We start from the raw sequence: 15,397 nt of genomic DNA, 5'->3' as shown, positions 1-15,397 counted from the left end.
CTTTTTTTTTATTTATATGGCAAGACAATGTTTGCCATGCATCTCCACTCACGTTTTCTTGTTTTCATTTAATACCGCGCATTTTCAATTTTATTTAACTTTTACACCTTTTCTGGACTTCCACAAATAATTCAAGACCAGAATTAGCAAAATCGGTCCAGTTGTTCACGAGTTTTAGCGAGACTAACGGCCAATATTTTACAAGGTACGACTGCCCATCGAATCTCCGCAAACAACCCAGAAGTGTAAAATATTGAATAATAAATTCAACTACCCATTTGTAATTGTGTTCAACCTTCACGTAGAGACCTAGGTTATTATTTATTACCTTCTACTAATTCCGAATATAAATTAATTACTTATTCTATTCTAAAAAAATATCTATTTGGCAGAGAGATTTAAAGTAGATTAAACTAACTAACGCCTTGCACTAAAACCAATAAAAGTTGACATACTAAATCGCACAAAAAAGGATGCAACTAACATCTTAATTTATTTAATTCTAGGAAAATCTATATATAATTTATCTAAATGCTCATGATTTGCATTTGAGCTACATACATTGCACGGAATAAATTATTATAAAGATCTACATTTTAATTAGCATTTTTCATACTTCAACACATATAACATATATTTATTTAATCGACCAATCATCATAAGACCATCCCATTAAGTTTAATGACGTCATAACCTGACACTCAACTCCACACTTATATAGCCTTCCTTTATTTTATGAAGTTTCTAACTGAATATCAAATCTTTTTAACTCTCATATTTTATGTGTAACACCAATATTTTCGCACTGCGTAACCATAAAGAATAAAGTCTATAAAATATGATGGTATTTTTATGACGATTCAATCATTTTGCGATACAAATTCTTTTCACGGTGTTTATCGTTTTATATTAAGCCGTTAAGTGTCGGCAATATGGTGTAATAAGCAGTTGTTTGTTAAGACTTATCGATTTTGTGTAACTCGTGTAAGGCATGTCCATCAACGTGTTAGTATTACGCGACGACGTTAGTTCGGCACGAAACAAACATGTTAGCGTTTAATGAAAACAATTCAACGTCACTGTCGCCGGTCAACTGCTATCGTTAGTTTTTATCACAGGTGCTTACATTTCATTTTATTCATTTCAGTTCTCTTTTTTAATTTGTACTAGTTTCCCAAAATCCAACGAAAATAAAGTTCGACATTCTTTATGTACATAGCTGCTCATTATGCCCACAGTCACCCTCGCAACATACACGTGACTCGGCATAATGGACTAAAGCCAAGAATATAATACTTAATGGCGAAAGTTGTTTAATGCACACAATCATCCACACGCTTTATTAGACCGATAAAGACTAATTCTGGCCAAGTATCGTTTGAAAAGTTCACCACTTATTCATTTTCTGTCCAAACTTTTTACATGGCTTTCGAAATGTATTTTATGAAGTGGAACTTTTTTAAACAACCGAGCTATTATTATTGGCACACAATCTTAACAGCCATAAAAGAAAAATATGGAACCGTGAAACATCCGAATATCGGAGTTTTAAAAATAGAATCAGAACTCGTAGGCTACGGAAAAGTTGCCATTTTGCATAATCTAAATGGAACATTTAAAAAAGTAGATCTTTCGCGCGCGCTAAAGCATTCTATTTTAAAACTACATACATTACACGTTATCTTGGGCCCACACCCTACATGTGAAACAAAGTTCCGGCACAGTAACTTCGAAACGGCGGCGCCCCGCGGCAGTTTTACCACGCGCCAAGTTTCAGTGCGCTCGAAGGAAACAAGAAATAAATATTGTATCATTTTTGCGAATGCATGAGTTGGTTAAAACTTGCAATGCATACCGGGTTTTTCATTGTTAAGTATGCATAAGTGCTAAGCTTTTTGCCTTTAAAATATGGATGTGGTATTGTTAGGAGTTGCCGTCGAAACAAAGTTTTAAATCCTGGTGAAAAGCTTTCGTATATTTTACTTTTCCTGCTATGAATAAATCTCATGGTAAAATATTTTAATACAGGTAACATTTTTTGATACAAATTTATAAACAATTTATTTTCAGAGTAAGTTACTTTGCACTTCTTTACATTAAACGTCTGCCTCCGTGGCGCAGTGGTTTAGGTCGCCACGCCGAAACCACTGCAGCGGGAGGTCGTGGGTTCGATTCCCACACGGAGCAATTATTTGTGCGATCCACAAATAATTGCTTCGGGTCTGGTTGTGCTTTGTGTCCGTTGTTTGTATGTTTGTAAAATTCCCCGCGACACAAGAGCAATTCTTAGTGCGGGAGTTGTCTTTTTAAACAAAAAAAAAAAAATAATAATAAGCGATCAATCAATAGGTTGAAACAATATTCATCTAACAAAGTAACTGGCCGATTATTTTCAACGTCATCAATACAAAACTACGAGAAAAACACCAGTTGTTGTAAAACAAAGGTTTTTAATTTGGCGCGAAAAGTTACAGTAATTTTGTTTGTTTTGGTCATTTGTGTGTGTCTTGACACGTTGTGTGTTTGTGAACACATGTGAGTATACATTACTTAATGTTCGGAACGCACTAAATCGTCGGCAATAAAATCAGAAAACTCGTCACGCCGACTGATATCAGTGTCTGTACATATTTGACGTAGATTCAATCAATTGCTGGATATGGACTGCTTCTAATTTTACAAAGGACTTCTCCTCAAAAATAATAGGTACTTAAATGAGATAAGTTTATGCTTCTTAATATAGTTAGGACAAAAAACATTGCATAACAATCTTCATGTGGCTTATAGTAATGAGTTTACAAACATTGTAATTGGCATCAACAATGACAGAGTTTTCTTTAAAAATTATCCGGTTCAATGTGGTGGCGCATGTTATTATTTTTCAGATAGGAAAAAAATATCAAGCCTTCTTAGATACTTATTACGTAAGAAAACATTGCTAAATTTTCACTTTGTCATGAATGAAAACATGTTAATTATTATATTATCAGCGTATGTTATTTATACATTCCTTTACGTACGTTGTTTGAAGTAGAAGTTAAGTTGTCAAAATAGACGATTATTTCTAAGAGCGCTATTATAATCTCAACTGTATTAAAAATATTTTTTTATTATTATGTTTTTTATTTATATTCAATAAATCTTTAGTTAAATAAATTAGTAATTAATCTGACTTTACTAATGATTTCAATGTGAGGAAGTTTCCTATCCAGTAGTAAGTTATCTTGGTGTTGTGGTAGAAAATTATTGACTTAGCGGGCGCGTGCTTAGCTGTTCGGTAAATATGAACGCGAGTGATTTATGTATCTGTAATATTAACTTATTCCGCATTATTGCCAATTATGTTTCTAATATTTTGGCTAAAGATTCCAAAATTGGTCCTAGTCTTGACTTTGAAAATATTTATTGTTGTTATACTTCTAAGATATGTTATGGCATTATAACTTTTTTAAATTTCAGCAAACATAATCTAAAAGAAATGTATATAATTAACAGAAACAAATGTTATTAAACGAAAAACTCCATATTATGACACACGCGATGGTGTATTAGTAAATAACCCTTCATCCTTTTAATCGTCATTACATAAAAAGAAAGTTGAGTAAGAAGTTTTTATTGATGATCAATTTCACAAATTCAAAATTAAACGTACCACTTAAAAGTAAAAAAATAAAACGAGTAAACCATTTTTCGCGCAAACAACACTGGACGTAAACACTAATAAAAAAGTACGAACAAACTTGACTTACCACCCTAGGATTGGTCGTTGCATACAGCCGATCATATTGGTAATGATGACTCTCAACGTTCTTCAAAGCCCTGGGCCTTATAACGCTGCGGTCCGGCTTATCAAGCGGCTCATATACAAACGAATCCTTATTCACATTTAAAGTTATAGGGCAGGTTTTCATCTGGGCCACATCGTCAGCAATACTCGCATTCCCGTTAACCACAGACAATGCATCAGTGAGAACAGTTTCAGAATTCTGCACGACACCGGGTGCCATGATGGATATTTTTTACGATAATTGAAAGAGTCGCACGGAAAGCAAGGCAGTACTAATTGTTCGTACATGTCGTCGTTGTATTTATAACAGTTTTATCTTGGCGACCTGCTGTCAGAGGTGGAGTATTTACCGTGTCGCCGCGACTTAGATATGTCGTGTAAAGCTTATCGAGCTTAGCGCTTGTCGCGAAGTGTGTGTTAGTGTGTGGTCTTGTGCGTTTTAGGTTGTATTTGGAGTTTGTTGATGTTTTTGGATGGAGCTTATTTTATTAACTTAGGTATATTGATCAATATTCAATTACACAAGTCGACAAAAAAAAATTTTTTTTTTGAGCCTGTGTTTTAATGAATATTTTCTGATAATATAAATCAAAAAGAAAACAGAAACAACATTAATAATAAATTAAGTTTGCTTTTGTACTATATATAACGAAACCTAAATATATGGGGTTTTGGCAAATTTTTTGAAGAGCCGTTGCATTTATGATGCAAAACCAGGGGTAACGGGGCTGGGGGTGTGAAGTGAGTGGTAGCAGAGTATCATGGCAGTATGCACGTGCGCGTTCTTAAGGAAAAACGTATTTTTTTGCGTCTCGGGGTCTAAAAATGGCATCGAAAAAGTGTAAAATCGACGTGGACTCTTTTTGCTACATTTGTGATGAATTTATTAAAGTGAGAGCCAATAAAATTTGTTTATCATCAAATAAGGCATTTTGTGAAGCCTATGAAGCTTACTTTAACATGTCAGTACGAAATCAGGATAAAATATGGGCACCTCACTTCTTGTGTAATAACTGCAAAAACACTTTAGAAGGTAAGAAAATACTCCTTATATTAAATGAACATTTATATGCCTATATACATATTTTTTAAAATATAAATTACATGTGTACATCGTTAATTAATGTTATTAATATTTTTTTCAGCCTGGTACTGAGGAGAGAAAAAAAAAGATGAAGTTTGGAGTACCACAAATATGGAGAGAGCCTACTGATACATTAAGTTACTATTTTCACACAAGAAAAACCAAAAGTATACATTTCTAAAAAAAAAATTGTATCCTTTTTGTATTTTGTGTTTCTTAATGCCTTATTTCATCATTTTAATTAATAAAAATACATAAATCATAGCTTTTTTACTTTTATATATTTATAATTGAATGTGAATTAAGAGCTTTTCCATTAAAATTTAAAATTCGTTCTAAAAGCTACAAAAGCAAACTTTATTAGATAAAAATATTATTTCTTTATTTAGTTAGGTATACGTAATCAAAATCAACGGTACAGAACTCAGACTCAAAATTCGTGTTGACCAATGTTATTTTTCACTAATACAGCAATTTCGGAAATGATTGTATCATGCTTTGTTATTAGACTTTGAATGCAAAGACTAATTAATATTTGAACAACTTTATATACCGTCATAGGTTATCCGAAATTTAGTTTGCGTATATGTAGTCAAAAATGTATTTATTTTAGAGGAGAAAAAACCAATCAAATTATCAATTTAAATATCGTAATTTTATGTATAAAAAATATACACTGAATATACTCCTTATATATTTGTAACATAATTTGAGAGCTTTTGATACTTAATTGCTAAGTGCAATCTCTTAAATCATTATGTCTGACTCTATTAATATATTATTATTACATTTAATATGCCTTTTCAAATTTAAAGGAATACTCAACATTTAAATAATGCTGCGCTCTATTATTGAAAAATGTAATATATTTAAAACATATTTTTAGTTTCCAAGATTACCTTTAATTAATTATCTTAATAAGACTAAAAATATTATTGGTGTAGGTAAGCTTGTTAAACTTATTGTAACAGTGTAACTTAAATCTGGTATTGTATTGTAAACTTTTGTTTGTTTAGGTGCTAACTTGTGATTTTTTATTATGATACAATGCTGCATAACTGTTAAAACAACATTATAAAGAAAAAACAATAAGGATGATCGTCTTTTTTTGTAAAATTTAATCTCCTGGACGCATGGAAATTATCAAAAAATGGTACCAATTTCAGGTCTCATTTCGCAAAATTCTAGAACAACCATACAATTTCAATACGGTAGTAACCACATGCCACTGCTTCTACAAACATGACATATTGATACTGACTACATAGCTACATGACTACACAATCATAATGATTCATAATACCTTTCATCACGCGCTGGGAAAGATAATATTTACACTTTTGCGCTACTAACTGTGCCGTTCGTAGGGGAAGTTTGGACGTATTGAAACGACACAGTGCTGCGTGTTACAATTATTTTTATTACTTTAAATGACATGGAGTCGTCAGTCACACTTTTATGAAAGTAAAACGCGTGTCTTGTAGTGTAATACAAAAATATGCCGGAATAAGCAATTAGCAGTTGTCAGACGGTAAAATAAAAGTGCATGTTTACATACAAACTATTTTTTAAATATCGTTTTTTTAACACATGGAATTATATAAATTAAGTTTTTTTTTTCATATTGTACTCTAAATAATTTTAAAAATGGTAATGAAGTCTGAAGTCATATTTAAGCAGCTCGACTAAAATTGTTAAAAATATGCTCGAGAATATAAACGACTTAAATATAAGAAATTCTACAGTAACTTGCATATTATTTGCTCAGTGTACGTATTTCTTTCTAGGAAAAATGTGGAAAATGCAAACGACTAGCGAAGGTCGCATTTCTAAATGAAAAGTGTAACTTTCCTTCACTTATTATATTTTATTAAATGGTAGGTATTTACTAAATGTTGGACTGCTACGTGATGAGTACGCTCAAGAAAATATCGTCCTTTTGCCCTAGATATAGGTCCTAATTAAAGCCCGTTAAATATTAGGTCATCAAAAACGTGTATTGACGTTACCGAAACAAACTATTGAAAGGAACTATTTTCTAACATTTTTAATAAATTCAAAAGAAAAAATGTATTTACACTTTATTATCTACCTGAGATAGATAATTAGAAAAAGAATACATTGATCGCTCAGAAATAATTAGTAACTTCGTTCCACGCTGAATTAAAGTATTGTCGGAAAACCCAGCTACAGTTTTTAACATTTCTTGGAGAAATACAAAATCTAAAATCAGGATTGCGAGAAGAGTTGGGCCTTGCGGAGTGGTCCCCCAAATATAATTCTCGCATTTCGGGAGACCTCTCTAGTAATTAAATGTGGTGAACCTAAACTCCACCTAAACTCCTTCTACTCTATGGTAGATGCCATATATTAATCATATAACGATTTGGCATTCTCTGTCAATAAATATATCGAACACGTAATGCTCGTATTTTATTAATACATAATATTGGCGACGAGGAAAAACTGAACCTAAATGGAAAAGCTACGTAAAAAACGGAGCACCCTACGTGGGATGCTCACCAGACTCGATACCTACATCGAGCAGAGGGCGACGATGTCTGACGAGGACATCACCGCTCGCTCCGCAGCCTTGAAGGACACCATAACAGCACTGCGAGAGTTACAAGAGAAGATAGAAAACAAAACCATAGATGATAACGATGAAACAGCGTATTTACACGAACAAAATTACGGCTACGAATTCGAAGAACTTCACACTATTTTAGTATCAAAACTTTTAACAAAAAAAACCATTATTCAAGGTCAGCGACAGGAAGACCAACATAGAATATACCAATACCATAAGATTATACCAAAAATACAATTTAATCCTTTACATGAATCAGAAACGTTCAATAACTTTAAAAAACGTCTGGAAGTGTACTTTAGACTTAATGAAATTACTGAGCCCCACATGAAGACAAATATTCTTCTGTCTACATTATCACCAGAACTCCATGAAAAATTATGTGATTTAATAGCACCAGACGAACCATTGAATAAGACATTTAACGAAATTACTGAAACACTTGACGACTACTTAGACCCAAAACCTAGCAAATGGGTTCTACAACATAAATTTATATCGAGAACTCAAAAATCGGATGAAACAGTAGCGCAATACGCCGCAGATTTAAAAAAGCTCACTACCAACTGCGAATTTAAATGTCAACACTGCCAGAAAAACATTTCAGAAAGCTTTTTATCTCTTCAACTCATAAGAGGATTGAAAGATAGCGACGCACGTACAAAAATTTTACAAGACCGAACAGTATGTACATTTAAACACCTGACACAGATTGCAACATCTATTGAAATGAGTAAAGCAGAAAATACATCAATGCTTCCGAATGAACAACCAAGTAGTGACAATATCAATAAAATTTCCACTGATTCCTACAATAATTCAAAAAAATCTCCTTTTAGAGGAATCACACCAAGAGATTTAAAAGGGAAATGTTTCCGCTGTGGTTTAAATCACGAAACCAAGAAATGTAGCGCTATAAACATAACATGCTATAAATGCAAGAAGGTCGGACACTTAGCTAGTGTGTGTCTACAACGGCGCTCAGATGCGAAGCCCAGTAAGACTACACCGGATATAAATCAATTAAACGACTCAGCGATAAGCGATGATGATGAATGGAATGATATTAATGTTATATCTGGTGAAACATCCGAAAAATACATGATAACGGTACACATTGAACATGCTAAGATGAAAATGGAATTTGACACTGGAGCCACACTTACTTCTATGTCATTACGAGACTACAGAAAATTGAAAATCGGCAAAAGAATCTTTAAAACTAATATAAAACTCAAAACATATACCGGCGAAGTAATCGAACCTGCAGGTGTTGCATACGTTCAATGCAGATGCCAAGGAAAAGAATTCCACGGTAAATTATACCTCATCAACAACAACGTTGACCCCGTTTTTGGCCGGAGTTGGATGAAAGAACTCGAAACTCTAAATTTAGCAGATATAAAAACTTTACAGCAATCAGAAAATCTAGAATTAGACCAGCTTTTGGAACTTTACAAGACATCAGTATTTCGATCCGACTTAGGCGAAATACCCAATTACAGAGGACACCTAAATCTACAAGAAAACACAAGACCAATTTTTATCAAACCACGTAGAATACCGTACGCTTTAAAAACCAAAGTGGATGAAGAGATCGAGCGACTATGCAAACAGGGTGTCATCACGAAAGTCGACCACTCTGATTGGGGTACTCCAGTGGTACCAGTTGTCAAACCGAATGGGAGTATCCGATTGTGCGCTGATTATAAAGTTACACTAAATAAAGTCATACAAGATGAACAATATCCAATACCTATGATAGAAGATATATTTGCAGAGATGAACGGAGGTAAACTATTCTGTACACTCGACATCACCCAGGCATATCTCAACATGACAATGGATGAAGAAAGCGCAATGCTACAAACACTAAGTACGCATCGAGGCACTTTTAAGGTGAACCGCCTAATGTTCGGCGTTAAGGTCGCGCCGAGCCTTTGGCAGAAATTTATGGATAAACTCCTTCAAGATCTCGAAGGTGTAAAATGTTTCTTTGATGACATCATCATTCAAGGCATCAACAAAGAACAATTACTACAGAGACTTAAGCTCGTGTTAGACAAACTAAAAGAAAGTAACCTACGAGTAAACAAAAATAAGTGCCACTTTTTCAAAACAAGCATCGACTATTTGGGACACACTATCGACAAAGAAGGTCTACACAAAAACAGAGAAAAGATTAACGCAATAATTAAAACAGAACGCCCAGTCAACACCGCAGAATTGAGGACATTTCTTGGAATGGCAAATTTTTACAACAAATTTATACCCAACCTATCATCGATCACGAATCCACTGAACAACTTACTCAAGAAAGAATCTAGTTTTCGATGGTCTACAGAATGCGAACAGAGCTTTATACACATTAAAAAAGAAATTCTAAGCGAAAGAGTACTTATACATTTTGATCCCAAGAGGCCCTTGGTTCTTGCAACAGACGCATCTCCACTGGGAATCGGAGCAGTACTATCACATAGACTCCCAGATGGATCAGAAAGACCGATAGCATTCGCTTCCAGAACACTATCGGATAGCGAGAAGAAGTACAGCCAAATTGACAAAGAAGCTACTGCCATATACTGGGGATTGAAGAAGTTCTTTTATTATTGTTACGGTAGAAAATTTATCCTAGTGACAGACCATAAACCACTGACAATAATTTTCCACCCACATCAAACGTTACCAGCAATGAGTACAATGCGATTATTCCACTACGCTCATTTCTTATCTGGATTTGACTACAACATTGAATACAGAACTTCGCCTAACAACTCAAATGCAGATTACCTATCCAGGTTCCCAGTAGAAAACACAAAGGCAAACAAAATGGACCAGAATTACAGCTTTCAACTTCAACAAATACATACCATTGATGTCAACCCAAATATCATAGCGAAAGAGACAAGTATTGATTCCGATTATACACCATTAGTACTCGCATTACAAACTGGCCGATCACTTAAAACGCTCGGTTACAATGATAATGAATTTACTTTACAAGATGGATGTATACTAAGAGGAACGCGAGTCTTAATCCCAAAAACATTACGCGAACGAGTGCTGGACGAACTACACCTCGGTCACCCGGGCATTGTGAAAATGAAGCTACTGGCCCGCAGTTTTGTATACTGGAAAGGAATTGACAATGATATCGAAACAAAAGTTAAGTCCTGTAGAACATGTAGATTACAACAAAATGAACCAGAGAAAGCACCACTACACCACTGGGAACACCCAAAGGGCCCCTGGCAAAGGCTTCATATTGATTTTGCCGGACCTGTTTACGGATACTATCTTTTAATAGTTGTAGACGCATTTTCGAAATGGACAGAGATTATACCTACTAAATCAACGACAAGCTCTTGGTGCATCCAAAAATTGAAAGAACTATTTTGCACCTATGGAACACCTCTACTCCTTGTCTCAGACAATGGCCGACAATTCGTATCGGGAGAGTTCGAAAAATTTCTAAAAGACTGTATGATTTCGCACAAAACCTCTGCTCCATACCACCCTGCAACCAATGGACAAGCTGAACGATACGTACAAACAGTCAAGAGAATCTTACGAAGCTTAGAGGGAGAAAGGGGTAATCTTCAAGAGAAACTTGTCATGGTAAAAACTCGCCTCAGACGGACACCAAACTTGAATGGTCAGACACCTTATCAGTTAATGTTTGGAAGAGAAGTTCGAACAGCATTACACTGCATGTTTAGAAACACCCATAAAAAAACTACATCAAAACATCAAGAGATCAAGGTCAGACAGTTGGAAGTCGGCGAACGAGTACAGGCCCGTGACTACACGAGTGCTAAGCACCATTGGCAGTTTGGTACTATCACAAGACGTCTAGGCCGACTTCATTATGAGATCCGCACCGACAACGGCGATGTCTGGCGCCGACACCTCAACCAGGTGTTGGCTGCATCTTATATTCAGCAGAACAGCTAAGAGGTTAGGAGGGGAGAAATGTGGTGAACCTAAACTCCACCTAAACTCCTTCTACTCTATGGTAGATGCCATATATTAATCATATAACGATTTGGCATTCTCTGTCAATAAATATATCAAACACGTAATGCTCGTATTTTATTAATACATAATATTAAACAATAATGGGATTTTACTTACTATACAAATAATAGTATAAATTATAAGTCATACAATATACACCGTATTGACTATTAATTCTTGTACAAACAATTTTAATTACAAATTAAACATTAATATCGGGTGTGCAAACAGTATGAGTCGGAGTCATGTGCTACCACGGACAATATTTGAACAGAATCATGCAGTTAGTGTTATTGTCCAAAACGAATCATTTTGTAATCAGATGAACGTGATAAAATGATACCACGTTTTTTCCGTCTTTAGTGACGCCGGTGAGTGGCATCTTGGATTTTGAAGTGAAAGAAGATAGAGGAATTGTAGTTTCCTCAAATCATATTATAGTTGCGAAAAATTCGCGCAAATGTCAAAATAATCAAAATTATATTTTTGTGACTTGTTTAAACTGTAGTTTTTTGCTGTTTGTGTCCGGTGCCTTAAATATTAAATACTCAGTGACTTTTTATAGAAAGTAACTTAAAATTTTCAAGGTAAATTATAAAAACAAGATGCAAATAAAAGTATTATAATGTTTTTCCGCCCATGTTTTCTGATTAAAATTTTCCCAGTGAATAAATAGCTTAACCTTAACGACATCGAATTACAATTATAATGTGTTTAAATAACAATATTGACAGTCTCAATTTTATATGCAAATAAGTAACAAAATCATTACATAGCTTTTACATTTCCTCATTACATTTTACATAACAATGCTAACCGGAGTCTTCGGTAGATAATTGTAAACAGATTTAGTTAGGGTTCGGGTACGACATGAGAAGTTACGGCCAATTTCACCCTCATCCAATTTTCCGACCAACAATAGTCTGATTTTATTGTAAGGTTTATCGACTTATACCATCTTTACTTATTTAGTTTGAGACAAAGTACTTTTAACCTTATTACCCGGATATAACTTTTAGATAATGGGCTTTTCCATATGTTTCATTAGCTCTATCGCTAAAATATATTAGTAATAATGAACTTTAAATATACATAATTCATTTAAGTACGAGGAGTACTTCGACGAAATGTGTTTTTTACTAAAAAATATTTAGTTTTGTTTTAAAGTAACTCAAAACTTGGATAAAGTAAGTACTAACAATTTTACCGAAACGCCAAATTTCCTAAAACTGTTCAATATTAATAAAAGAGGGATAGAACAAGAAAATAATTTACAAAGCAACTGTTTGTAAAGAGATTACAAAAGATTTATTTTTTTGCCGGTTAGGAACAATAAATTTTTCAAGGGTCGCGTAACCGATTTGATCAAAACTTTTTACACGATCATCCTAAACCCAAAGAGAGTTTTGCTACAATTTTTAAAAGTTACACGATCAGTGCTTATAAAGATTTAAGAGATTTTCTCTTTAAAATATTGATAGCTTTTGTGAAATGATATCTTGTTAAAGATTTTTATTTAAAGAAACAAGACCCAGATAGACCACTTTTTTACTCTCCACCGCTAAAATAAATGTTGCTACACGAAGTTGTCGAAAAATATTATGTTAAAAAAATATATATGTTATTACGTCAAAAAATTTACGCTTCAAAACAATTACTACTCATTCTAATGGTGAATGAAAATATCATGGTTTAGCCTTGCGTGCTTAAGAGTCCTTTAACACAGTAAGTTCTTAAAGTACGTAATGTTCCCAACCGGCACTTTGTCATTCCGTTGCCCGCTGCTGGGCAACGATAGTAATGAGTTAAATTTATTAATTGTATTAACTTAAAGGAAAATTATCTACAAAGTAAGTATTAATACGCATTCAAATAAGTAAGTCGAATTAAGCCTTTGTTTAGCCCAAACTTGTATATTTTTACCATCCCGCCGATGTTCGATCGCGCTGAAATTTTGCATAAATATGCAAATCCTTTGACCATGTAATAATATTGTGAAATTGAGCAGACGCCGGGAAGCTTGCACTCCGTTAAGTTTTCAGCGGCTTCAACATAACAGTCGCTTCAATTTGTGGTTTATATCAAGCACAATTATTTGTTACTGAGTATCTCCCTTATTTAGCCTTACGTTGCGCACTGCTTGGTTGGATTTGGGAAGACCTATTTAATTTAAGTAGGTACTGTGATAAAGTAGATACTGATATTTTATAAAAAAACTTGTCTTGAAGCTAGTCCGCTTTGAAAAGTATATTTTTTATGGCTCATAAGAAAAAAATCTTCGTTCAAAGTTTTGGTAAAATCTATAACGTATTAAAGTTAAGGGTCTGATAAATATATCTAGAAAATCTGGTTTTGTAGTTATAATTTCCTCCTGGCCGATATCCGGCTACGGCCAGAAATTTCAATGAAACTGGCCCACGGCAGCGGGACTTTGTAAAGTGTCCAAGTGTGTGTACAATGAAAGAAAGCAAGAAAGAAGAAGAAGATGAAGGGTTATTTAGTAAAACTAGCACAGGGACACACAAGAAAGATACATAGTAGGTACAACGCGATATTAAATGGTTGAGGATGTGGCCCTTTGTGCTTCAAGGTCTGTTCTTTCAGTCTCATAAGACACTCATATGGGAATTATAAGTAAGCTCCCCATAAATACATCAAAGACTACTTTAATATTGCGCAATGTGGTGCAATAACTATCAGCGCTGATTATATTAATTTCTCATTATATTTATTTTGCACTCAAAAAAGGTTGTACTAATATTTGTATGTTTTTGGAATCTACAAAACACCAAAACCGCAGTTGCAATAAGGCTTCAAGTAATTTCCAAAATCAAATTTCATGGCATCATTCATTAATGTGGTATTTTTACTACATATTATAAGACTAAGTCCCATCGCATCATCTGTCTCTATGACTGTCTGTCTGTTTGCGACAAACTCAAACTCTACTGAACGTCGTTCATGCGGTTTTCACACACAGGTGGAGTACACCCGAGTAATGCTTTAATCTATATTGATTAAGACCTACTCGTGCGAAGCCGGAACAGGCCACTAGTAACTAATAAATAAGATGAATAGCAATGAATATAAAACTTACATATTAATTAAAAGGAAAGATATGTATACTACATATAACAGGAATAGTCTCATAACAATAATCATTCAAAAACCCGAAACAAAAAGCCTAACATATTTTGATAGTTGACGTGAAAACAGTAGAGTTACAACACTATTTATTTGTACAACGATAGCTCCTGTTATCCAATGTACAGTCCGCAAAAAACACAGTAGGGACAAACAATGAACTCATATGCCAGTTCGCCGCCCGCTGTTTTGTGGAACGACAGCAAAAAAGGCTGGATTAAAACTCGCCGGCATAAATTGTTCGTGAAATAGGGATGAAATTCTTGGACTGTAGTGTACAATACGTGTTATTTATGATTTCCTGGTACAAATATTATATGTTGCGTAGTAGTGCATTTACAGAGGTGTGATAAAAATATTTTTTAAAGTAATGTTCTATTTAGCTACTTGTGGGAGCTTTTCCAAAGATAAAGATTTTATCTATTCTGATAATACAACATAATATTCCTAACTCAGTGTAAATAATTGAAATCAGTTCTAACGCTACAACTCAAAGTAATCGATAACAGTATCAATCATTCTATTTCTCTCGAAATTGCCTTTTCATCATTTTCTAGGAAACTGATAATTTTGTTTATCCTAAACTAACCAAGTATCTAGTTTATTTTCTTACACGTGCTTCCAAGCAAAACAACAAAATAATATAGTTTGATTTCCAACAATATTATTCGATTAGTATGTACGAAACATTAGCAAAGTTAACACGGAGGAAATCTTGGAAGAACTCCATTGAAACAAGCTCATTGATATTCAACACCACAGCTGATACTTTTCA

The 15,397-nt window shown here is 34.0% G+C and overlaps 1 protein-coding gene across 2 annotated transcripts in view; it reads right to left on the bottom strand.

The window, feature by feature from the left end:
- The window catches only part of Nos (Nitric oxide synthase), a 114,892-nt gene that overhangs the window by 22,837 nt on the left and 76,658 nt on the right, over positions 1–15,397 (bottom strand). The window contains exon 1 of one of the 2 annotated variants that reach the window (XM_076113171.1): positions 3,750–4,037. The exons of the other annotated variant lie outside the window; for it this stretch is intronic. Within the exon in view, the coding sequence (XP_075969286.1) occupies positions 3,750–4,007 (258 nt within the window). The 5' untranslated portion in view covers positions 4,008–4,037. Of the gene's footprint in view, positions 1–3,749; positions 4,038–15,397 lie in introns of those variants that run through there. 2 annotated transcript variants of the gene reach the window in all.

Source organism: Anticarsia gemmatalis, chromosome 4 (assembly GCF_050436995.1).
Source record: "Anticarsia gemmatalis isolate Benzon Research Colony breed Stoneville strain chromosome 4, ilAntGemm2 primary, whole genome shotgun sequence".
Classification (NCBI taxonomy): domain Eukaryota; kingdom Metazoa; phylum Arthropoda; class Insecta; order Lepidoptera; family Erebidae; genus Anticarsia; species Anticarsia gemmatalis.
The sequence above is the reverse complement of the archived record's forward strand: the minus strand, read 5'-3'. Positions and strand labels throughout refer to the sequence as shown.